Source organism: Gymnoscopelus braueri, assembly GCF_963280865.1.
Source record: "Gymnoscopelus braueri genome assembly, chromosome: 14".
Taxonomy (NCBI): Eukaryota; Metazoa; Chordata; class Actinopteri; order Myctophiformes; family Myctophidae; genus Gymnoscopelus; species Gymnoscopelus braueri.
The window spans coordinates 32602061-32627722 of record NC_137619.1 but is presented as its reverse complement, the minus strand read 5'-3'; the positions used below and the strand labels follow the sequence as shown (position 1 = coordinate 32627722).

The 25662-nt window shown below is 42.6% G+C and overlaps 1 protein-coding gene across 1 annotated transcript; it reads left to right on the top strand.

The window, feature by feature from the left end:
• Positions 1–3944: 3944 nt before the first annotated feature.
• On the top strand, positions 3945–23209 carry LOC308100599 (inhibitory synaptic factor 2A-like; the record flags this gene model as incomplete). The annotated part of the gene is made up of 3 exons (XM_080449667.1): positions 3945–5095; positions 9686–9757; positions 23026–23209. 3 exons carry the CDS (start codon positions 3945–3947, stop codon positions 23207–23209), a joined length of 1407 nt encoding a protein of 468 aa, XP_080305793.1.
• Positions 23210–25662: the final 2453 nt, after the last annotated feature.

Genomic DNA, 25662 nt, shown 5'->3' with positions numbered 1-25662 from the left:
TCGGTCTTGTCCAAGTAGTTACTACAGTAGCTACTTAAAAAGCCTTGTGTCGGCTATGACTATTGCGTGTGCTCAGAAACGGGTCTCCTGCAGATGCGATTATGCTGCCAGTGGTATGAGATTGTTATTTCTGGGTGTGAAATAATGTGATCCCATGTGAATCGGCCTGGAAGTGCTGGAAATTCCTTTTTTAGCCACAGAGTCACGTCTGACAAACAACTTATGCTGAAATCAAAGCGACGTGAGGCCGATGTTGCACAGCGGATGTCCTAGCCTGGTTCCAGACGAATCTGCCAATGCAAAAAATAGAGATTGGATTTTTCTCCCTCCGAAGTTGTGAGGGACCAATCAGGGCCCAGTTTGCAAATATGGGGCGGATTTATCACCAGAGGCATTTTTTTAATTTGCCCCTCGGAAATGCAGGTTCCACACAGAGATTCCAGACTAATATCTACACAGTGATATTAGTCTGGCCATGCCCACGCTGGGCAAGACCTGGGATGTTGGTTGTCTACCGGAAATGGTTGAATTTGGCGGAAGTACCGCCCAAGGAAATGACGTTGATGCTTTACAAATCTGTTAACATTCTCCGTGAAAGAAACGAGTGTTGTGATTGGTCAAAAATATAGTTTCCGGGGGAAACGGAAATCCTGTCCACTCAGGACTTCCTAGACACTCGCTGCTTTAGGTCGTGACCAGGCTCTTCTTTTCGCAGATAAGTGAGGCTGGGACCGAGGCTAGGCCATGCCAGGCTATGGATGTCCCCCCCCCCCCCCCCCCCCAACAACAACAAATGCAACTGCTTTCTATTCCAAAAGGACTTTTTATGAATGCATCGTGCAGAAATCCATGACGCAGCTCACTATATTGCATAATGAGATGGGGCTAGAGAGACAACACTATCAAGCTCAGACCCCTTTCATCAAGCTTCTGATTAGACTGTATGTAGGGACTAAATTGACACTACTCCCTCTTTCAGTGACAATTGGGAGGAAGATGAAACAAAGAGACCAGCGGTCTTAAAACATTCTGTTTCGTCAACAGGCTGGGTTATCAGGAGGTGGCAGTGGACATTCTGCAAGGTGAAACCCATGGCTAGTGTCCCAAAGCATACCACCTAAACATTTTATTATTGGCCCTTATCTGAAGCTATAGTGTGTGTGTTTGTGTGAGGAGAGCTATCTTTGTGAGATATTGACGAAGGGATATCTTGGAGGAGATGATAACTGCACATCTTATTTTGATTCAGGTGCAAAGGGAGGATAGCGGAGGAGTAGTGCCAAGGATGAGAAATTCCTCATACCATAAGCTTGTACACATGCGTGTGCATGTGAAATGGTACACATGCACTTAAAATCACAGCAAAGTGTAGAGAAACAATAGAAGCTGTAGTGATACTGTGAACTGTTCCATACTTGTGTTGGTATGGATGTGTGTGCACTTTTGAAGTCGGGGAAGTTTTTGGTCAAAGTACATTTAAAGATATTGATCTTAAATTCAGTCTATGCTTTTTTTTTGCTTTCAGAGATTTATCTATGTCAAACACAGCGAGTGGTGGACAAATAATCCCTTTTGTAGGCCTGCTAGTGAGACACTAGGATTATTAGTGTGGTTGGCAACCAGACTATTGTTATAGATAAACTTTATTTGTAGATAAACTTTATTTTGGCCTGCTATTCCTCCCACAGTTTATTTTTCCCAATTTAGTGCCATATGTCAAAATGACCGGCTTCACCGGGAATCGTGCACTTGTATTTTGCTAAGAGATTGGTTACATAGTTTAATTTATATTGATTTATTAGTGCATTAAATTTCCCCATCCACTTTAATGGAAAAGTGAAAAAACTCAAATTCAAGTATTTTTTTCTCAGAAACCGTAAGAGCTAGAGTTACCAGATTTGGTGGGGAGGTTCATGATTAAATCCGAAATTATTTTTAAAATATTCACGCTATTTGGCCTCATGGTGGCGCTATAACAGCCCCCTTTACGTTTTGGCCTATAACTCTTGAACCGTAGGTCGTAGAATAAAAATCTAAAAACTCCCCATATAGGCCACGCCCATTTGCGTCAGGATAGATTTTCCGCCATTTTGAATTTTCTTCAAAACACACTTTTAGCTCCTCCTCCCACATATTTTCTCCAAATTTCACAAAAATCGGTACACATGATCTCTGGACCCATTTGATAATCTGGAGCGGAACAGAATTTTGATAGTCCATACCGTTCGTCCGTAAATGGCTTCCAAAGTTAGAGGGAGGGGCCCGTTTTACAAAAAAGCCCACAAATCACGAACAAAACGTCCAGTCAATCCCAAATTTGAATCACATGTCAAGGGTGGTTTACGCAACAAATTCCCAAAAGCATTTCCACTTTGATCCATAGGGGGCGCCACAAATGCTCAAAATGTAACCTTTTGATTCAAAAAACATATGTTGATGTTTCTAGATAAACTATATTTCGGGCTGCTACTCCTCCCACAGTTTTTTTTGCCCAATTTCGTGCCATATGTCAAAATGACCGGCTTCACCGGGAATCGTGCGCTTGTACTTTGCTAAGAGATTGGTTACATAGTTTAATTGATATTGATTTATTAGTGCATTAAATTTCCCCATCCACTTTAATGGGAAAATGAAAAAATGCCCATTCAAGTATTTTTTTTCTCAGAAACCGTAAGGGCTAGAGTTACAAGACTTGCAGGGGAGGTTCATGATTTAGTGCGAAATTATTAAACAAAATTATACACCAATCGGCCTCATGGTGGCGCTATAACAGCTCCCTTCACGTTTTGGCCTATAACTCCTGAACCGTAGGTCGTAAAATCAAAATGTCTTTTTCCCTGGATTCCTCCCAGTGTATTCTTCGAGTCCCGGCGGCAGCGACCCGCGACTCGTGTCGGCGCAACCACACTCTGCAATTGCCCTGAATTGCGACGCGTCTAGTTATTATTGTTTGTCAGCCTGTTGGTCCGTCCGTCCGTCCGTCCGTCTGTCTGTCCGTCCGCCTGCCCGTCCGTCTTAGTACCTTCATCATCAGAGGATGATTTTGGTGACCCTCATGACCTTTCCTGTAGCACCACCCTTCAGCCAAAACTTTTAGTTTGGATGTTGGAACAGCATGGACTCTAGGGGCTGCTAGTGGGATTTTTAGACTCTCGTTTAGAATATTTTCTGCAATTCTTATTGAAGGGTGCACGGTGTCTTGGAGTGATATAACATGCATTCATAGGAGCTACAAAGCCGCAAATGTCTCTCATTTCTGTGTGGTAATACATTATTCATTGAAAGTTTATTCATCACAAAGTGTCTTGTCATAAGAAAATAATTACCCAGCTCCCACTGATGCCTCGCCTCAACAATACCAGGCTTCGTTTCATTTCCTTGTGCTGCCTTTTATGTTTCACCACGAGTAGTTATCAAATCTCTTGGATATCTGTTTCATCATGTCTGAGGCAGAAAGGCCCCATTGCCCATTTAATTGTATGACCCTCATTTTGAAAGCTCTGCAAGGGGAAAACTTATATTTGCACCCTTTTCTTGTATAATCAAAAAAAGATTTTGTAACATCAAAGCAGTGCAAGCACAATTAATCACATCTCTCCATTTTACTGTACTATATACTGCATACTATAGTGTGTGTGTGTGTGTGTGTGTGTGTGTGTGTGTGTGTGTGTGTGTGTGTGTGTGTGTGTGTGTGTGTGTGTGTGTGTGTGTGTGTGTGTGTGTGTGTGTGTGTGTGTGTGTGTGTGTGTGTGTGTGTGTGTGTGTGTGTGTGTGTTTGACTTATGCAATTGAATTTAATATGTATTTCCTCTGTAAACATTTTTTAAATAATCTCCAAACTAGGCCATCTGCTGTCGTGCTATGGCAATCACAGTTTCCTTCCTACTCAATGACACCCAAGGTCTGAATTTCTCTCTGTTTTCTCCCACTTCCTAGGAAACATCATGAGCAAGGAGGACAACAGCAAATGCTTGGTTCTCTCAAACTCGGATGAATCTGACTGTGAGACAGTCCGGTCACACAGTCTCGATACGCATGGCCAAGAGTCCGGAAAGCAGCAGGTGAAGAAGAGGAACAAGGCCTTACAGGTACGCTTTAAGGATATCTGTGACGCTCAGCTTGAGCAACGGGGAAGGCGCTCGCGCTCCATTTCCAGTAAAGTGACGCACAGGAAGTACATGACCATGCCCGCCAGACGCTCCATCCCCAACGTGACCAAGAGCACCGGTGTTCAGACATCGCCGGACCTCACCAAGCGATACAAGACTTTCCCTTTTGAGAGAAAAAAGGGGCATACATTTAAACACACTGCCCTGGTTGAGGACTACAGAGGGCAAAACAATGGTTTTTTAAGTGATATAAAGGCAGGTGTGGAGGATGACGGAAGCATAGGTCAGTCCTCTGTGCACAAGGGTAAGATAGTGGGGCAGACGAAAGCGTTGCTTCACCACACGGATGACAGCAAAGATCTGCTTCCAGGTGCCAACTGTTTGGATGGATCCTCGTGTCCGGACTCTTCGCTCCTCTCTAAGGGCCCCGAGTCGTGTCCAAACAAACCTCCTGCCAAAGCAGAGCAGGAGCACCAGGGCTGCGGCACCAGAACGAAACACAAAGGATTACCCAAAGACGAGACGGGAGCCAGCACATCCACCAAGCGCCACCTAGCTAACTCCGAGGAGATCTTACGAGACACGGGGTCAAAGGGCGCGGGCCCTCCCTGGAACTCCCTGACACAGATGGAGTCTCTGGGGAGCCCCTCTGCCCGCTGTAAGCGGAAAAAGGCAACGCAGCTGAACGGACAGCAGTCGTACACTTTGCCCCACAGTGCCAAGTGCTCCGCGCAGCAGGCCAAGGGGCTGTCCCGCGCGCGACACGCGTCGGCCTCCTCTAAGATCCAACAAACGAGTAGCGAGGACAAGGGATTTCCTGCTGGAGTCCCACGCTTGGGTGCCAGCCAGCCGATACTAACTGGGGATGGGGATATCAAAGCACAGCTCCAAGCCATGGAGAACCTCATCAGCTCCAGCCAGGAGACCATCAAAGTTCTGCTAGGAGTCATTCAGGAGCTGGAGAAAGGCGAGGCACAGAGAGGAGGGTGAGTACGATTTTGTGCGTACACTTTAAAACTTTGGTGGCACAGACCATATCATTCATATGCAATGCCAAGTCTGGGTGAGCATAAGTATAATTATTACTGTCTGTCTGCACATCAGCTCGATGCATAGGCAAGTGTCTATCCAGTGACTCCTTATATATCACATCATTAGACACATGTTCCTTTTCAGAGACAGAAGTGCTAACAAGCTTCATAAAGTTCTCCAGCCATGTCCAATAACCAGGCGGTTCCAGGAATACCACTACTGTCGGTGTAAGAAACCATGTGCTCCAACACACACACACACACACACACACACACACACACACACACACACACACACACACACACACACACACACACACACACACAGTGAGACTGTATAGAACGTTATAGTGACAGAAAGCAAATTACAGCTTAACCATAACCACTGGAGAACAAGGCACCCCACTGTGCCTTTGTGGAACCCGGTTTAAAACGCTCAATTAGTGCCAGATCATAAAGCATTGCCTTTCATCTCTAGAAAAGTATGGTCTCTGCGGTACCTTCACTGGGCTCTGTTCCCTCGCTATTAATAGAGAAGTACAGTCAGAGGCTATAAGGCCTACCTTCTCAAGTTCTGCTTGGCCACTTAAAAAGCCTACCTTAAAAACCTTAGACCCACATTCTGAGATGGGCCAAAAAGCTACTAAAAGCTTTGCTATCTCACTGGGGATTTTTTGAAAGCATGGTGCAGGTGAAAACATTGCTTTTAGCACACAAACTGATGGACTGACAAAAAATATATATTTATTTTTAGCCGCAAAGTAGCGATTCAGGGCTTCAAGCCGACACACAAGTTGAAATCTGCGACTGGTCTAGTCTAGACCTTCAGCGGTTGTTGACTTTCATCTATTTAAGTGCTGAGTCATACCCTTTTGAAGTTCATTGGTCAATATCAACAACTAAATAGAATAAAACTAAACTAAATAAGAGTTTACAGTTGTTCACAGCTGTATGTCTTTCGGAAAGCTTGGTCCAACAGTGATTCACAGACACTTTGGTAGAAATCGGACCTACGGTTTAGGAGGAGACATAAAAAAAAAAACAATTTAGCTTTTCAAAAAAAGCTAAATGGTGGAAAATCTCGTTGATGAACATTAGTAGTTCTTGAGACAAATTTGTTGAGTGAGTATAGATGGATTTCTGTAGGAAGGACTCGGCTTAGAAATTATTATTTAGTATTATATAGGGTGCGGTCGGATATGCGCACCGGGAGTGCACTCACGTATTAGTTTGTATTGGCCAGTGCGCTCAGTGCTATATATCCAAACGCACCCATATTCAACATTTGTACCTTTAAGTACAAACTCAATAAGGACTCAACCTTTCGGGCTTGAACCTCTACAAAGTAGTATCTTGGTGTTTTAAATTATAATTCATTGTTATGGCAAAGAGTACTTGATTTCCTTGGTTCAAGTACACTGGTTACTTAAACTATTATAGAATAGATTTTTTTTATTTGAAATTTTGGGAAAATTCACTTCTTGTAAAGTATCACACGAAATGTGGTTTTCATCAGTTCCAATTCTCCATGGCATTGATATTATGTTGATACTGGCTTAATTTGGACAGCATTAGTTTTTCATTGTTAACCTGTGAAAAGAAAATGCTTTCTTTAAAAATGCATTGTCTATTTTAAAGTTAAGTGTCACTTTGAGTGCAGTTTTTTAATAAGCTGTAAAGCATAGCCTAATTCAATTTTGTCTTAAAAGCTTTTATGCAGGATTACAGTATGACTCAGTGTTTCAAGTTATTTGTCTTTACATTAGCTCGAGTGGTGGACATTTTTGATGGCAACAATATATCTGCCAAAAATCTGTCATGATTAAAGTTCCATTTGAAGATATTATTCAGTCAAGCTTGCACACCGATCTTGATAACAAAGGCCCATATTCTAAAGGTAGGGTAAGTGATATTATTTGGTCATTACGTTTTTTTGTTCAAAGGTTAAAGCACTACAGTGTGAATCATTGCTATGGTCTCCCTGTCTCTCCGGCTCTTTGATAAACAGAAAATAAATTTGCAGCCAATCGGGTATCAGCTTCAATTGTATAGTGATCCAGTTCCAATTTTGTCATTCCTTTGTGTCATAACTTGTGTAAGTGAGTTCTCTCTCCTGATTGGATAAAATTGGTATCCCGAGCAGAAAATGTACTTTCTGTTTATTAAAGAGCTAGAGAGACGGGGAGACTCCTGTTACTGAACAAACACTCTATATAAATGAGTACTATCAGAATATACGGCTATTTAACTTATTTTAATTAAAAAATATCACTTACCCTACCTTTAATGTGGAATGTGTGTGAATGTATGTGGGGTTATAGAGACCCAACTTTTATATTGTATCTATTGATGCTGGTACTGTATATGCTACATATAGTATCGGTGAGTAGGAGTTCACAGATTTCTCTTGCCTTCTTGACAGTCTTTTTAAGCCAGTATGTTCTAAAAATGAACTCAATCAAATCAACCAAAAAAATCATCTCTTAATATCTCTGTTTGTGTGTGTGTGTGTGTGTGTGTGTGTGTGTGTGTGTGTGTGTGTGTGTGTGTGTGTGTGTGTGTGTGTGTGTGTGTGTGTGTGTGTGTGTGTGTGTGTGTGTGTGTGTGTGTGTGTGTGTGTGTGTGTGTGTGTGTGTGTGCGCTTGCGCATGCATGCATGCATGAGTGTATGCATGCAGGCCATGTTTTTGTGTGTGTTGTGTAGACATGGGCTAATGCAAGAGATAATCCGGCTACACCTGACACAAGCAGTTGTTCACAGGTTATCAATAGAACACAAAGTAATATCCATTTTCCAGGTAGCAGAACCAGAGGCGAGTAGATGGGATGTGAGTGGAGTGATATGGGATGGGGGGGGTTGGCTAGCTGCAGGACGGGGGGTGGGGGGACTGGGGCCAGCGGAATCAGGATGATGAGAGGAGGGGAGGGCAGGACATACAGTATCCCAAGGACCGCTGACGCGGTCAAACAACATAGCGCTGAATCTATGCCAGCATACGAACAACTCATAGAATGACTTTCTAGTGGCACAGCTCATAGGGTGACTTTTTCCCATCATGTATCCCATAAAATCATATTGGGTGACAGACGGGTTACCAGTTTCACAGGATGTCAATATACTGGGTGGCTGAGCATTTCTCTTGAATTTCTTTTGTGCTGAGTCAGCACGGGTACAAAGTGAGTGTTTGATGTACATTCTGGCCTGCACGCTGTAAATACCGCAGTGAGGGCCCTTTTAACTTGGGCATCACGTATGAAATTCCCAGGATGCAGTGTAGCGTCAGATGCTATCGGATGAGTACTGTCCTTGCACGCATGGGGAAAAAAAGAAAATTAAAGAACTTCATTTCAGAACAGAGGAGGATGGATTGAACTCATTAACCTTGAGCTCAGCATTTTCGATCCACATGCAGGCGCGTTGCTCTCTCTCTGTGTATATGTGTGTGTGTGTGTGTGTGTGTGTGTGTGTATATATTATATGTACGCGCATATATAATACAGTATGTGTAACATGTGTATGAGGTCACCTCTTGTGTCGTATCGTGTCGCAAACTGTTGAGGTCCAGCCCCTCCACTTGTCATCCATCAGTTTGAAGGGCTCTGGTGACAGTAAGCAATTACATGCACTGGTTGAAAGCCCAACCCCAACCTGTCTCCCATCAAGTCACCCCTGGCTGCACTTCATCTTAACATCACCCACATCTGCAAATGCTACTGTACATGTATTATGCACATGAACCCACACTAATGCTTGTGCACTATTCTAGTAACACACAAACACACATATGCAGTATGGGACAAAATGAATGTGGGGCATCGTGGCGGAACTTCTTGGAAACGGGGAAGATTTATTCAGAAGTAATTATATCTTCATACCCGTTGAAATGTTTTGTCATAGACCTCCACAATGCCCTGGGAGAGGGCTATAAAGCATGAATCCTCCCAAAGTGGAGGATTGCAATGTAAATAATTACACTCTCCATACTGCACTGAGCCTTGGGGCTGTGCACTTATGCCATAAAAAGAGACAGACATCATTTGCCACCCTGACTGTTTCTGCGTCCCTAAAGCTCATTATTTCTACAGCAAATTGAGCTGGACAAAGAATTAAAAACAAGGCATACGGCGGCATAAACAAAACTATTGATCTTTCATTACAGTGATTTATGCAGTGTTAAGTTGCTTCTTGGCTGTCTATGTAGGATAAAGTCGCGGGGTGCATTTGTATATCGTGTCAAAGTATAGCATGGTAATCCTATTATGGTAAATCAGCATGTCTGTGTACTTGACTAACCAAATTCACGGCTGCTGCATCACAACCACTATTACAATAATCAAATAAATGCAGAGGGGAATTACAACAGGCTGAAAATGTTCAGCTATATCTAGAAGGCTTCCTGGTGTCAGAGACAGATTCAGTATTGACTTCCACACAGGTTGTTTTACTTGTTTCCGGGATGAAAGGAGTAGACTGTAGACCTTGAAATACGCATCTAAAGGTGAAGGAAATCACAACTATATTTCTCACCTTTTGTCTCTCCGCAGGCTCACCTACCGAACGGGACAGGACACCGCAAACTGTGACACATGTCGAAACAGCGCGTGCATCATATACAGGTACTGGGGGCCCTTTTCCAATGCCAGTTCACCGTGAGCGCTGCATGCGGTGTCGTGTTTGCTGCATGATAAATCATCTGAATGCGAAAGGGCTGCCTCTGTGACTCGGTGAAGCGTTTGGTGCAGTGCCACCGCGCTGTGCTCCAAGCCAACTAGGAAAGATTCATGCCTGATTTAGGCTGTGCTCTGTCGTACGAGGGTGCCATGCGCTGGACATAGATGAGAAATAGATGACCACAACGTGTCACGTCTGCAATGCATTGTGTGCTTGTAGATCTGCCGTTATCCCGCGTGCGACTCCAAGGCACGTATGACGAATTATGCGAGCGAGCTAGCAGACCGGCAACGAAATTGTGCATGTCCTGATAGGTAGCGTCACCTGTCACTAGCCTGAACCAATCAAATTAACTAGGGTTGTAAACAACTAATGAATATAACTAACTAATGAATCTAACTAATGAGTGGCGAGGAATAGCCTACAGTATGTCAACTTCATTAAGCTACAACGTGGGCACACAGTGGCCTCCTTTTATAGATATTTCCTCTATACTCATGCATGCACAAACAGACAGTATGCATAGACAGGTCTCCCTTAAATATGTGAGACATGCAGTAGCTCTTTCCTTCAGTAAAAACAACGCAGATGAGGGTCTCACTTGGCTATACCGTTTGAACAGTCCGGAAATATCCATATGAAGTGCGTCAAGACCAAAATGAGGGTGCCCCTAGAGAAGCCACTGAACATCTGAACAGCCAATTTACTTCAACTGTTTATAAAGCTTTGGAGTGCCTTTTTTTTTACTTACATTTTTATCCCACGATTTTGTAACCCTATTTTTTACACCCAGTGCCAATTGTCTATGTAATCCTGGGCACTACCTTCCCTCTGCCAACCTAGGGAGGCCAGGGCCGAGCTCATGCCTCCTTCAATGCATGAGAGCCAACTGACCTTCTTGTCACCAGACAGGGGAGAGTTTCCCTGGTTGGACGTAGCGCGTGGAAGGAACACGTTATTCCAACCAGTTCCTTTCCCCTCCATCAGGCGCCCCGGCTGGCCAGGGGGAGGCAGTATAGTGACCAGGATTACTGCATGTTTTTGTGAGGGTATTAACTACCCCAGGAGACACGGGGAGAACATGCAAACTCCACACAGAAAGGCCCTTTCGCCAACCCCACCTAGGGTATGGGCACTGATGACGCGGAGGAGAGAACACGCCCCCAGCGCCCACAGCGTCCCCTGCAGGAATCGAACCTAGGACCTTCTAGCTGTGAGGCGACAGCGCTACCGACTGCGCCACCGTGCCCCCAAGTGGAGTGCCTTTTAATCACTTTTACTTGATCGATCGCTCACTCGCATTCTTTTAGTCCTTGTGTACTGGGATGATGTCATGCCCTTGTACTGCATATGAGAATGGGGGAAGGGAATCAACGTCACGTGAGTGCACAAAGGTGCTTCTTGTGTGGTTTTGACTCCTTTTCTTGGCTCTGGTGCGTGGTAAATTAATATTTGGATGTCTCGTCTTCATTTTTCATGTTGCAGGTCCCTGCACTACAGTACTTAGCCAGAATTCTGTGCTAGACTGTGTACGATCCATCTCACAAACTCAATGCTGTTTTGTTTGCACCTACAAGACAATGATGGGCACACCCCCAAATACCTCAAAGTGTCTCAAAGAATCGCTCTTTATCAGAATGAGGGGTTAAGTGTACACTATGGCTACATGGTGTCTATATCTCTCTCTCACACACACACACACACACACACACACACACACACACACACACACACACACACACACACACACACACACACACACACACACACACAGCATGTATTGCTTTAACCAAAGGCGTGATAGGTTCACTGAGTCCTTGTGTACTGGGATGATGTTAAAACTAAATTAACTTGCTAATTGCTGCTGTAAAAAACAACAAATATAAATACAAATAAATTACAATTGGAATAACGAACCTGCTGAGCAAATCGAGCGCAGGCACATCTGCACACTGCAGATTGTGTGTTTTACATTGCAACGTGTTGTTGCAGAGATTGATTAAATCAGTAAATAAAAATATCTCCAGTAAAGCAAAGTAGGACCTGTGACAGCCAGGGGGAATAAGTAATCATCCACAGCCAGAGGAAGGGAATTAGTCAGTAAGAGAAATACAATCAGGCTCATCTTAGAGCAGCTGGGGACAGGGAATCATAAAAGAAGAAGAAACAAAAAATCTAAACAAAAAACTAAACATTTCAAATTGACTAGAAACAAAAAGGGAACGATGCATCCAAATCAGCTTTAACTAATCAGCTTTAGGTAATTTTCCTCAAATGCCATTTTGACAAAAAACGTTTATTTCTTGACTAAATATAAACGATAGTCTCAGTGGGTGGAATGCGCTTTGATGTTCCGGTGCTTTCTGTCCACAGAGAGCTGTATAAATGATGTTGCAGCAGGTGGGAAATCCACTCAAACTGTGACCTTGTGTCACTTGTCACTGCTCCTGAGCCATCTCTCTTTTACCTTGGGTTCAATGAAAATAGACAACTGTTGAAAAACATCCATGGGGGGGGGCGGGGGCGAGGGGAGAGAGCGAGAGCATAAATGAACCTCATCATTGAGCACTGGGTATTGCACAGTAATTCCGGGATCTGATCATTTAATGGAAAAACTTTCTAAAATATATTTGGTTTTCATGTCTCATAGAGACAGGTTATGTCCCATCCTATTAAGTCATATATTATCTTTGTTGGCACTCTGGTAGAATAGCAAGACACTCTCTGAATGCTTCGTTCAACTAGAGACTGCAGACAATCTCCCAGCTTTTGTTGCTAAAACTGGGTGGAAACAATTGAGTTAAAAGAAACCGCATTGCAGAACCAATCCAAAGTCTTACTTTGGGACACAATACATTAATAAACAATACATATCAATGTAATGTAAATACATTTACACGGATTTAGCAAAGATGCTAATTTACATCCGCAGTCCCCACAAAACTCTCAAGCTGTGCTATAGTGACGGCATGGGACAACATCTGACCAAACAGAAACATTTGACGTGACTGGCTACCCCAGTCACGTCATTTTACAAGGTCCTGATAATCCCAGCCCACACTGGAATGCGGAAGTGCCGTTCTCAAACCCAAGACATAGAGAGACAACTCTACTAAAAAGAAGCAGACTTGTGCCACGAGAGGCACCCCTGAGTGAGGTGCAGGTGAGCGAGTGGCCGTGCCGAACATTGCGAAGTCCGCTTCAGTTGACTCGGTGCAGTTCGAGTTGCATTCACGTTAAACGTTGCAGTATGGTCAAATCCGTCCCAAGTCGTCACCCGTTTGACGGCACGGTTGTAGGAATGCGTTGTCATATTGGGGCAGTGACATGATTGGTTTACAAATGGTGTACGTTTGTTAGCACCTGTTTTCACCACTGTTCCAGCAACCTACCTTCTATTTAGATGTCCCCAGACAATACCAGTAAGGCATCTGGCAACGTGAGATTAGGACTCGGAAGCTAGCTGTCAATAGTCGCGACCAACTCACTGTTGCTGGACTCCCATTCTTGCGTGATACTGATCATCCCTAGTATTGTCTGTACTGCTTGCTGATTCATTCTTTAAACTTCATAATGTGTTTGGGTTAGCAGAAGTTAGAACTGGCATTTGATGATTGGTCATCCGCTTTACTCCAGAATCATTCTCAGTCCTTCCATTGCACATACTGTATGATGGAAGCATTTGAAAATTGTGCGAGTCAACAGTCTGGCTCCAGAGGCTAGGTGATGAAGCATGAATTAAAACACGCTTAATGTTTGACTGGTGAAACATGAATTGAAACAAGCTTAACGTTGACTGGTGAGACATGAATTGAAATGAACGCTTGATGTTTGAAGGTCGAAACATGAATTTAAACAGGCTTGTGGTGTGGGTGATGGCAGATTTAAACCTGGATAAATCACTTAGAGAAAACCTCTGCTCTGCCATGACAGAGTTTGACCGGTTTATTTTCTCTCTCTCTCTTTTCGTATTATAGATTACTTTAGCATTTATATTAATGACTTCCAAGCCCTTTTTGTGTCTCAGCTGTGTCGATGTGTCTATTGACGTGCCTATTGGTTGAACAGGCCTTTGGATTGATTTGTTTGGTACTGTATACTGTTTAGGGATAATTTGAGGTAAGTTTTCAGCTCAGTCATTCAGTTTAGTTCTTGTGGTGTATGCGTGTCCAAAATAAATGTGCAGAGCTGAGTGGCAGACAGTCACAGGATTCAGGGCACGTTTTGTGATTTCTGTATCATGTCATGAAGCAGTCTGGAGACTGGGTTGCATGAAGACACTGACTGGTCTCATTTAGTTTGCATCATCAAACCAAACCGACGACACACACACATTCCAAAATGCAGCAATACTAACACTGACCAGGCACCGGAAGAAACAGATTTCCGCATAGTTTATTTCACTGATCTCATCTTTATGAGACAGAGGTACACCTCCTCTGCATGTCAATGAAGCTCTGAACCTCACTGCGTGAGATCTGAAAAGATTTAGTGTGCCTTAAAATCATCAGCCCCAAAACCAATCCATGTGGGATGGTAATAACTTTGGCAATGAGTTTGCAAATTATTCTCCATAGAGTGTAAACAAAGTGGAAGATTATCATTTCATCTGTGCTTCCTTCCTATCATCAAATAGTTGTTTATTTCGACTCATCTTTTCCGAATTGCGTGCCTCCGACAGATTTCTAACTGTCCTTGAATAGAGCGGAGCTGTGTTTGGCAAGCAATATGGCAATCTATCACAGCGCTATCTGTCTCTGCCAGTGTGAGAGTTGTAAATATAAGAAAAACTCTGCAAATAGTTGTATTTAGTATGCTTCTGCAAACTTAAGATTGAGCGTTGTATTACAAGAACCCCCCCCCCCCACCAAAAAAGGAAAAAGTGTTGAAATAATACTTATATATTTTCTAGGTCTTGTGCACATATTTCACACACAAAGTGACCCCTTTGCTAATACCACAGTATGGGATCATTACCCACTTTGCCGGACACACCACTCTGTGTGCAACTTTATTAATAATGATAATTATAATAATAATAATGAACTTTATTTGCATGGTCCTTTTCAGACAAAACAACAGTGCTTAGCATTCAAAAAAGAAAACAAATTAAAATAAAATATAAATCAAGGCTAAAAAAGTAAAGCAGACATTCAATAAAAAGTCGTACTTCTGAGATGAAATAATGCTGTTTTGCTCACTTTGTTTATAATTTTATAGGACATTTAACACCTGGGCTTGTCACTTTGGTTTGAATAAGAGAGTCAGGTTGCCACTTTTTTGGTTTGTTTTTAAAGAGCTCATCCGTTTTTCCTTTGGGGCCGACTGAGAAGATTTCTATTATGCTCATTTAAAATGTTTAAGTTATTGTCTCCATCAGGCCGAACGCGTTGCCAAGACTATGTTTTCGCACCTGTCCATCTGTAAAATTTTGCACGCACATTCCCTGGATGCCAAGGAAGAAACTCTACCCCATGTTTTTCACATCGGCCTGTCATAGCGCCACCAGGAGGCCGATTTTAGCAAAACACTTTTTGTCTCCGCCAGGCCGAAAGGCATGGCGAGAGAGTATGTTTTCGCCCCTGTCCGTCCGTCCGTCCGTCCGTGTGTGTGTCCGTGTGTCCGTCCGTGTGTCCGTCATTCTGTCATTTTGTGTACAGCTAATCTCCGGCACCGTTGGCTTGATCGCAGAGAAACTGTGCACACACACTCCCTTGATGCCAGAGCAGAACCTCTGTCCCAAATTTTTCACCTGGGCCTGTTATAGCGCCACCAGGAGGCCGCTTTTTGCAAAACACATTTTTGGACAGTACTCCTACAGATTTTGGCCAAAAATCCCGCAAATCGGTACACAGTATCTCTATAGTCATTAAAAGAAACGGCTAATTTCAGATTCTTCATATTCCATCCTGATTGGCAAAAATTGGCTTTCAAAGTTTGCAGGAGTACTCCGTTTCGAACAAAATGCCTCAAATCATGAACACAGCATGCAATTTCTGTGACATTTTGCACACACATTCCCATTAGGCCGAGGAAGAAATGCCATTTGAAAATGTTCAAATCAGCCTCATGGTGGCGCTGTAACAGGCCGATTCGTGTTTTTACCTATAACTGCACCAATCGGTGTAAAACTTTGTATGCACACTGTCTAGAGGCCAAGGAAAAACCTTTGCCCTGCCTTTTTCACATTTGCTTTTTATAGCGCCACCAGGAGGCAGACTTATGTAAAACACATTTTTTGATATTAAGCCTTGAAATGTTATCCAAATTTCACGCAAATCGGTACACATGATCTCTATAGTCACGTGATCAAGACGGATCTGTTTGATTTTTCATATTCCATCCTGATTGGCTAACATTGACATTGTCATGTTTGCAGAAGTGGCCCGTTTTGAACAAAATGCAGCAAATCATGAACGCAGCGTCCGATTGCGGTGAAACTTTGAATGCACATTTGCACTACGTTGACGAACAAATGCCACCCTTTTAACATTGGCCTGTTATAGCGCCACCAGCAGGTCAAATTTAGCAAAACATATGTTTCGAACAAAATGCTTCAAATCATGCAGTGTCCGATTGCCATGCACGGCCTAGGAATAAATGGCACCCTTTTCACATTGGCCTATTATAGCGCCACTAGGAGGCCAAAATAACCTACCTGACCTGGCGGAGACCTGTGCTCCGAGGAGCACTTTTTCTAGTTTTAATATATTACTCCTACAGATTTTGTCCAAACATCACGCCTATCGGTACACATTATCTCTATAGTCATGTGATCTTTTTCATATTCCATCCTGTTTGACTTAGATTGGCTTCCAAAGTTTGCAGGAGTGGCCAGTTTTGAACGAAATGCCTCAAATCATGTACGCAGCGTCCAGTTGCCATGAAACATTGCTGGCCCACAATAAGCTCCCTACCCTGGTGGAGACCTGTGCTCCGAGGAGCAAATTGTTCTAGTTACTCATCCATTTATTGATTTCAGACAGACAGTCAGGGAGCTTCTGCATAATTTAGTACAACAGATATTGTGTATCATCAGCCTGGGTATGGAAGCTAACATTATGTTCTCTAATGCAGTGTTTCTCTTTTTCATGTCAATGACCCCCATATTCATTATGTATTTGGCCGCAGACCCATCTTAAAATGTGTTGTGCCAGGGACCACCATACAAGCTGTTTAAAAATGTTTCAAACATTTTCAGATTTTTCAAGATTCTTTGAATATAGCAGATCTACGAGCTCACAACGTTTTGCAATGAGACATGTTGTTGAGCTTGTCGTTAATTAACGTGGTTAAACTGACTTTTGATACTATATTAATTCAGTGGGGTCCTCTCAAGGACCACTGCTCTAATGAGAACACCTGCTGTAGCAGAAGCATACTGTACGGTGAGAAGAACAGCAAAGACCCAAGGCAGCTCCCTTGAGCAACACCTAACGTTATATCATATTTCTCTGACAAATATCCTTCCTGTGATGTATGTTCAGAACCAGTTTAGAACACATTCTATAACACGCTCTTGGGGCAATTAATGAGGATTCTATGGTATCAATTGTATCAAATTCTGCCTTCAAATCAAGAAGAAGAAGAAGAAAAAAAAGAGCTGGCCTAAGTATGGTGTGCCAAATTAAACACGAGCCAAGAACAGAGGGAGTCGGGAGCAAAAAGCCAATTATTCCTCAAACTTGGACACAGTAACTGCACATTGCAACCACAACCCAAGATTAGCAGCCACTGAGAGACGGGGCCTTTAATTTTGGAGTGGCACGACAGCTCCAATATGTCCAATAAATCCAGGCCTTCAGCCACTGCTGAGATAAGGTAGTCAATCTATGGACCCTACCCAGAACTCGGCTCTCCACTGACATTCCCCCACCCCACCCCCTTGTATACTGTATCTCATACATCACTGCTACAAACAGGGCACAAATATAGGAGGGAGAGAGAGAGAGGCAGGGAGAGAGAGAGAGAGGCAGGGAGAGATAGATTGAGAGGATGAAAGTACAGGGAAAATGCCCTATACCTTTTCACATCACATGCTATTAGGGTAGGGTAGAGTACATAGTCTAAAACGACAGGCCACATAAAAAAAAGCTCCCTCAAAGGAAACGGGAGAAAATGTCCACCGCGGAGAGAGATTATTTACTGTGGAGTTCACTTGGGTGTGCAGCCTCGGCTACTCATATTTCACCACCACCACGCTTATAAACATGCAGAGTTCAAACAGGATTTGCAAGAGCATCGCTAGCAGACAGCATGCAGTATTCCAAGCCAACCTGCAGCACAGGATGAAGGCCAGAACAAAAAGCACAATAAAAGCTGATGTGCTTATCATGCTGTGACATTTTCTATTGAAGTGAAGAATTGGATCAAAGCGTAATAAGCTGGTGAAACATGTGTGTCTCTTTGTTGTTGTTGTTGTGGAGTGTTTCCAATTTGGCGCCGACAATGAATTTGAAGAACAATTGGGTTATAAAAAAACATGATATAATGAGATGCAAAGAGCTAATTAGCTCTTGCACCCCGTGCAGAGATGGATAAGGTGTTATTATTTTTGGTGAATAACTGTAAAGAAATCAGCCTCTGCTCATTTCTCATTAACTTGACGGTTTTTACATGGCAGATAGCCATGTAACAGGCCAGGACATTGACATTTGTGTCTGATGTATGTGATGTCAACAGCCTATGGGAAGGTATGGCTTCAGCAGCTGCCAGCAATGAAAATAACTGTCACTCTCTAGTGATTTTTAACCTATAAATCCAGTCATGTACATCTGAAGTTTTACACGTTGGACCTCAGCAACTCGTCTTGTTAAGTGAAGGTTTTGAGCTGTGAATGGCTGAAGGGAGACATCTCGGGGAATGATTTGATGTTGAGCAGAGCCAATAATGGAGTGAGTGACGACGAATAGCGCAGGGCAGGTGCACATTGTTGAGAGAACAGGTAGACAATGTTGAGAGAACTGAGCTTGCCACGCAAGAGTGGTGACTCGCAAGCTAGCGAACCCCTTCTCATGAGCAACCATCAGTGAATAGTGCTCATCCCGCAAGGACCACAGGCAAACAATCTGTATGTCACTGATCACAGTAACGGCTCCTTACAGAGCATAGCTAAAGAGATGATTAATCTGCTTTACCCAGTGCCCTAGAAAAGCCTCTGCGTCTCCAGCCGTCTCAGTCTGTTTGAGTGGAGAGATGATCTTAGATCTGGGGTTTTTTGTTTGCCCACGCATGCATCTACTCCCTGGGGCCACTGGCATCACACAGCGCTGCCACTGGCACCCTGCTGAACCAATATTGTCCTCAGTGTACAGTAATTGCAGCGATCTGCCAAGTGATTAATTGCTTAATAAGTGCCGGTACCATTCTGTGGAAAACTGTGCTGTGCTGCGATTCTGCTCTGCTCTGTGGCGTGTGGTTTATGAATCGGAGCACCTTGAAATTATTTGCTTACAAAGATACCTACTAACAAAGAGGAACTGGCTAAAAACAACCCTATGCAGAACTTTTACGAGGTGGAATTATACTCTCTGTAGCATTCGAAGATTGTGGAAGTGTTATCTGGATTGCTTGAGAGACTATCCACAATCTTGAGTATAATTCCACCTCGTAAAAGTTCTGCACAGGAAGCTGTCATCTGTTTGTCATTTCCGTTCACGAAAATACATTTGAAAAGATCTTTAAAATATATTTTTGAATTTCCATTTCTGCCAAGCAGCCAGCTAAATCGGCTTTGACTAATTTGATTTCCAGTAGGACTTATTTACATGTCTGCAAAGGTGAAACGGACGTGTGTGTGGAGGGGACATCTACTTTATTTTCATTGGATTTTCAGTGCTTCCGATGTGTGCTACAGACTGTTAGGCGGAAGCATTTGAAAATTGTGTGAGCCAGCCGTCTGTCTCAAGAGACCATAGATTGTGGAGGACTCAATGGTTCCACGTTATTTTTACAATTTCCTTTCAACATGATTTGGTTGTGTGCATGGTGCCACGTGGATTTCTAACCCACCTATCACGCGTGGGAACCCACACATCTACTGCTTTGCCAAAGGATAATTCCCCTTTGGCCAAGGCTGATTTTAGACTTCTGGGCTTACTCTGCTACAATAATAATACAAATATTGAGAAACTCCTTTAAATGTACTATGTTCAATTGATTCTCTTCTTTTGGTGGAATGCCTGCATAACGCCCGGGATTCGAACCCAGGTCTCCAGCGTGGAAAGCCAACATCTTATCCACTAGCCTGAAGGGGAATTCCCCCTTGGCCAGGGGAGGTATTAGGATTTTGTGCATCAGGCAGAGAGGCTCTCAGCCACTCTGCTACACATACTGTACAGAAGATTGTTTGTACTGCACAATCCCACCTGATTGATAATGATGTTGTAGCATACAGAACAGGCCATATTGATAACAAAAAGGTTAATTCCCGTCAGGATCCCAGCCATGTTGTCAGGCTTCTGTTCATTTGATCTCACACATCGATTGAATGGAAGTCCTTGCTTTCCCACATCCTCTGTCCTGGCCTCCATCGTCTCTCCTGAAGGCTTTAATAGAGTGCAATTCTTAACTGACACTTATCTTAAGAGCAAGGACAGCTCCCAGGATTCATACTGTCACATTGAGCACAGCATATCGTTCAGTGCTCTAATTGGACTGCCCATCAGGGTGGTTGATGCAGGGCCAAAGCTTTGTACGTCCCATGTGTCAACTTGCAGACACGGCCAGGGGGGGGGGGGTTACTCGGGTGACATTGACAGCTGTGACCCCTGGATTGGCAGTTCCCATGTCTCCCCTTCTTCTCCGTCTGTCCTCTGGAGTTTGAGTGGCACACTGTGTAAGTGAGACATACAGCATTAGAAGATGTGCTACTGTAATCACCACACTTCACCAAAATCATTTGATCAGTTGAACCTTATCGGTGCCTAATTAGCTTGGTCAAATACTGTAAAATGAAAATGAAAAATGACATTTTTTAGTGTCAAGTGGGTTTTGTTGACTTGGCTGCTTCAAATCAATTTGAATAGTTAAGGGAACAATTTTCAATTATGTGTATCATATTTGGTAGACGGGTAGCACATGATACATTCTCTTTTACGTATTTTTCATATTTATTAACCCACCCCATCCCTAGGATAGATAAATAATAAGAGCAGACTGAATGAATTGCAATAAAAGATACATTAAATATGTATTAATTATTTATAATTCTCAACCTGTCAGTCATGTGGGTCATGTGGGTGACAGTGAAGTGACAATTTAAGGACTTTTAAGACCTTTTTAATACCTAAAACAAATTATTTAATTATATCATATTTATTAACCCACCCCATCCCTAGGATAAATAAATAATAAGCGCATTCTGAATCAATTGCAATAAAAGACTATAATTATTTATAATTCTGAACCTGTCGGTCGGGACCCCCATGTGATTTTGGGGGGGTGACAATTTAACTCTTTGACTGCCAGAGTATTTTCATAAAGTACTCCCCCAGTGCCAGCAATTTTCGTGTTTTTTTTATTTTTATATTTTGAATTTTTCTCATGAAAATAATTTAAGGACACATAATTTAAAGACCCAGCACAAATCCGCCACTAGAGAGCAGCACATGACAACTTGATCAGGTCGTTGGGTCTCTCTCACCCTTCTTGAAAAACATAAACGGATGTGACGTCGTCCCAGATTGTTTTGATCGGCCAAAATTACGATGTGATACACGACGGCGATGACTGATCGTCACCCAGACCATAGATTATAGAAGAGAACCTGTCCGTTTGTCCGTTATACCGTGTGAAAACCCGTTTATTTACCTATTTTGGACGAAAATGACTGGGGAAAAAAATCAAAAACCGGAAACGGAATCCAGGTCATGAAACCGGATGCAGATGTCCGTGAAGTAAGTGGAACTCGAGAATAACATTGAATATTAAGCAGCATAGCGCAATCAGAGATTAAACAATGAACGCGCGTCGAACGCGTCGACGGCCAACTGGACAAAGTAGCACTTGACGCGTTATCGCGTCGTCCGCAGTCAAAGAGTTAAGGACTTTTAAGACCTTTTTAATACCTAAAAAATTACCATTACAGCATCAAAATTAATTGACAAACAATACTATAAAAACTGGTCAAACATTGGCCAAATTGTCAAATAATATAAGAAAGAGGCATATATAATATTTTGAAAATAGCCAATCTACAAGCTCACAATGCCTCGCAACGAGAGCCGTTGGTATCCCAGAAATTTTCATTTCAATGCCTAATTTCAATACCCGTCCCTACTGGTACCAAAATCTAATTTATCTTATTTATCTTTGGTTTAGTTCTTCGCTTCCACTTGTAAAAGTACACTTCCCTGCACCTGTTTTACTCGGCTATGACACCTGAATTTCTCTCTGGGGATCAATAAAGGCTTATCTTATTTTATAATCTTATAATAGTGCATTTATACCATTGTTGAATACTCACTGGTTTAATTTGGTTTGGATTAAGCCCTGCGTTTCTCCCAGTCTGTGGAGATTAAAGCAGACAGAGTTCAGCCGTGGGGCCGGAAGAGAATCAGATGATGACCAGGCAGGGATTACATCTGCAGATGAGGAAAGTCTGATGTTAGGGGCAATATTTCAATGTTATTTTCATCCAAATATAATCTGCACAGGGAAAGCCCTGCAAAGGCATGCATACAAAAAGAGATGATGCAAAGGTATTCTGAGGTGTCTCCGGAACGGATTAAATATATGGGTGACAACCAATAATGTGCTGCCAGTGCAGTGGTAAGTTTAATACTTTGTTGCATGACAGTGTCTGATTTTCATGCCAACAACATGATGCATCGTGATGCTATGCGTGCATGCAGTAGCTTGAAAATCTGTTAGTTTTGGCGAGCAAAATAAGTATAAATTGGCTTTGTCCATGCTGCTGCCAAACTCCATCTGGTCCTCTCTGGATTGTCAACAAGCGAAAATTGCAAGGTCAAAAATGTTATAGTCGTTCAAGTAAAATATCATCAACCTTACTTAACTTTGCTGGGATCAAACCGTCATACCAGATTGTGCAAATTCATGTTTTTGGACTGTTGCAAGGATGTATAGGTACTGGTCATACATCATGTGCATGTGGAGAGACATACGCAAACTCACCCACACGCCCACATAATGGGAATCGCTGCTATACAGTACATACACTGACATGTGATTTCTTCTGTTTGTGTTACAGTGTGGAGCTGGACTTCAAACTTCAAGAAGACCAGCTGCATCCCCTAATGAAGAGACTGTGCCCCTTGGACAGCCCACAGTGCCCTGCTCTGCCTTATTCCAATGAGGTGTTCACTTCTACCCCTAAACGCAAGGCCAAGACGGAGACCAAAAGACATGCTCGCTGGAAACGTTGGTTTCTCTGAGATACAAAAAAGATATAAATATATTGTTTTGGTAATGGCCTACTATTGGGCACATTATATTTCCCTCAAAATGGAGAGAGGAATCCACGAGCCATGAGGATGGATAACCACAGAAACCAGTGGAACCATTTAATAAGAATTCTGAGCTGAGACTCCTTTTCGAAGCCAGTCGGAAAAAAACTAATACATTATTTGCTTATGAAGGTTCTAGAGTTTGCCAAACCTTCAGTCTCTGGAATATTTGCCAGAGCGGATCAACTTGCGCCGATGTAAAACTAGGTGAGATTTGGGAGATGTTTTTATATACAGTATATTTAAGATGTGTGAAGACGGATGTTATTTATTTACTGGGTAAATGCACCTGCATACTTTTTTATTTATGGTTTTCGATTGCATTTGCCAATGCAACACACTTTTGGTCTCTCCCCCTTAGAGAATACCGCTTGGCAACAAGAGGAAGCGCCAAGCAGAAGGCCCTTTCTCTGGGAAGCTACGTACAGTACTGAATGGACATCAGCCCAACCCCTGCAAAGCACAAATGCTTGAATATAGAGAGGAACACGCATAAAAGACTGAAACACGCTACAGTACATGACAGCAGCAAGTCACACACTCATCTTTTCTCATTTCTTCCTCTTCATCTCCCGCTGTGTTTCTGTCTATCTATGTCTGCCTCCCCTGCCTTTTTATCTCTCTTTCTGTTTCTGTGCCCCATCACTGTGCACCATCTATCATTTTTTTTCCCTCCAGTCATCCTGTCCTGTTCCGTCTCTCCCTTTCGGTTTTGCTCTGTTAGCTACTGACACATGACTTTCAGGAGTACTCGCGGAGCTGCAGTACTGTTTGTCCTCTTCGTCTTTCAGCAAGCTATCAGCACATTGACGGAATTGAGAAAAGAAATATTATTTTGTTTGGGTCCCTTCTCTTGAAACAGGTGCCGTCCTCCAGGATGCAAAATGAGTCTTATGGGCCGACGATGGTGGGCTTTTTTTAACAGCATACACTACTGTATGTCAAATATTTTCCATACCGGGGTTTCTTGAATTTGCTGCTGTTTTGATTACTACTAAGGCAGAATATTTTCTATGATTACTTATTTAAAACGTGTTTTATTGAATTTCCAACTAAAAGGTAAAGAATATTGACATTTCTCTGTGAATAAGTTTGTGAAGAGTTCCCTTCTCACTCATACATTTCCTCACTCTGCAAAATGCCCTGTATAGTTATGAATTCATTCTTGTTTGTTTTTCAGGAATATATCGCTACTGTTAGCTACTGGTATCACATCCACTACAGAGGGGTTTGGTATTATTAACTTAACTCAGCAGTCCACTTTTAAACCTGCTTTGTAATACACAATCAAAGTTTTCTGCTGCATCAAACAACACCAGGCAACCGACACTGGTAATCCTGACACTCAATTTGCAAGTGTAGAAAGGGCTAAATACATAGAAAGTATGGTATAATTTTTTTTCTGAACTGCAGGAAAGACTTTATAGTTACATTTACATAAGATTGCACGCTAATACACATTACAGTAGTTATTTATTTTTTAAGACATATTGATCTGCTGTACATTTTGTTCTTGCTCCTCAAACATTCAAAATGGGATACCTACGAACTGATTTACCATCGCTAAATTACACACCAGATTACTTTATTCAGTTGGAACTTGATCACCAATTTCCATGCAAAGATCTGTACCTTGAGCAAGTGCAATTCATTGATTACGTGCAATATGCATTTTTGTACTATTTTTACTTTGAGATTAAAGCATTTTCACTTGAAAATGATACATTATGCTGCTATATCCTTGAAAATGCTTCAGAAAGGATAGTTTATGGTTTGACATGTTGGTCCAGAAAAAATGCTTTGGGGTTGATGTACAGTGGACCTGAACACCAAAGTAAGGAAAGGGACGAGTATGAAAATAATTACAAATAAAATTAAAAAAATATATATCTATATTATATATACAGTATATCTTTCTTGAACAGTTGTGCCTCAAGGCAAATTTATCCAGCCCTGATAAAATTGTAGTGGGTAAAGAAATGTGTACTGAGTATATCATTTTTTGACCTACCGATGCAGACAACCTCTCCAAGATCAGTACCTGGATTCTCTTACCCGTCCAGTGCCAGTAGCGCCCCCCTGTCCTGAGCCCACACGTCCGAGCGCACAGGCTGACGCCAGACTGCTGGGGACCATGATGCACTTGGCCATGGAACAAAGGTAGCAGCTGCGCAGGTCCTCTGGCGCAGTCCTTCTCAAAACATTTTCACGTCAAGGTCCCCCAAATTGATATGTATTTGGCTATGGACCCCATAGTTGGAAAAGATGTTGTGCCAGGGACCCCCATAAGATAAGATGTTTCAACATATGTCAAAAAAAAATATTCTACAAGCTCACAACGCCTCACATCGCAACGCATTGTGAGGCGTTGCGATGAGACC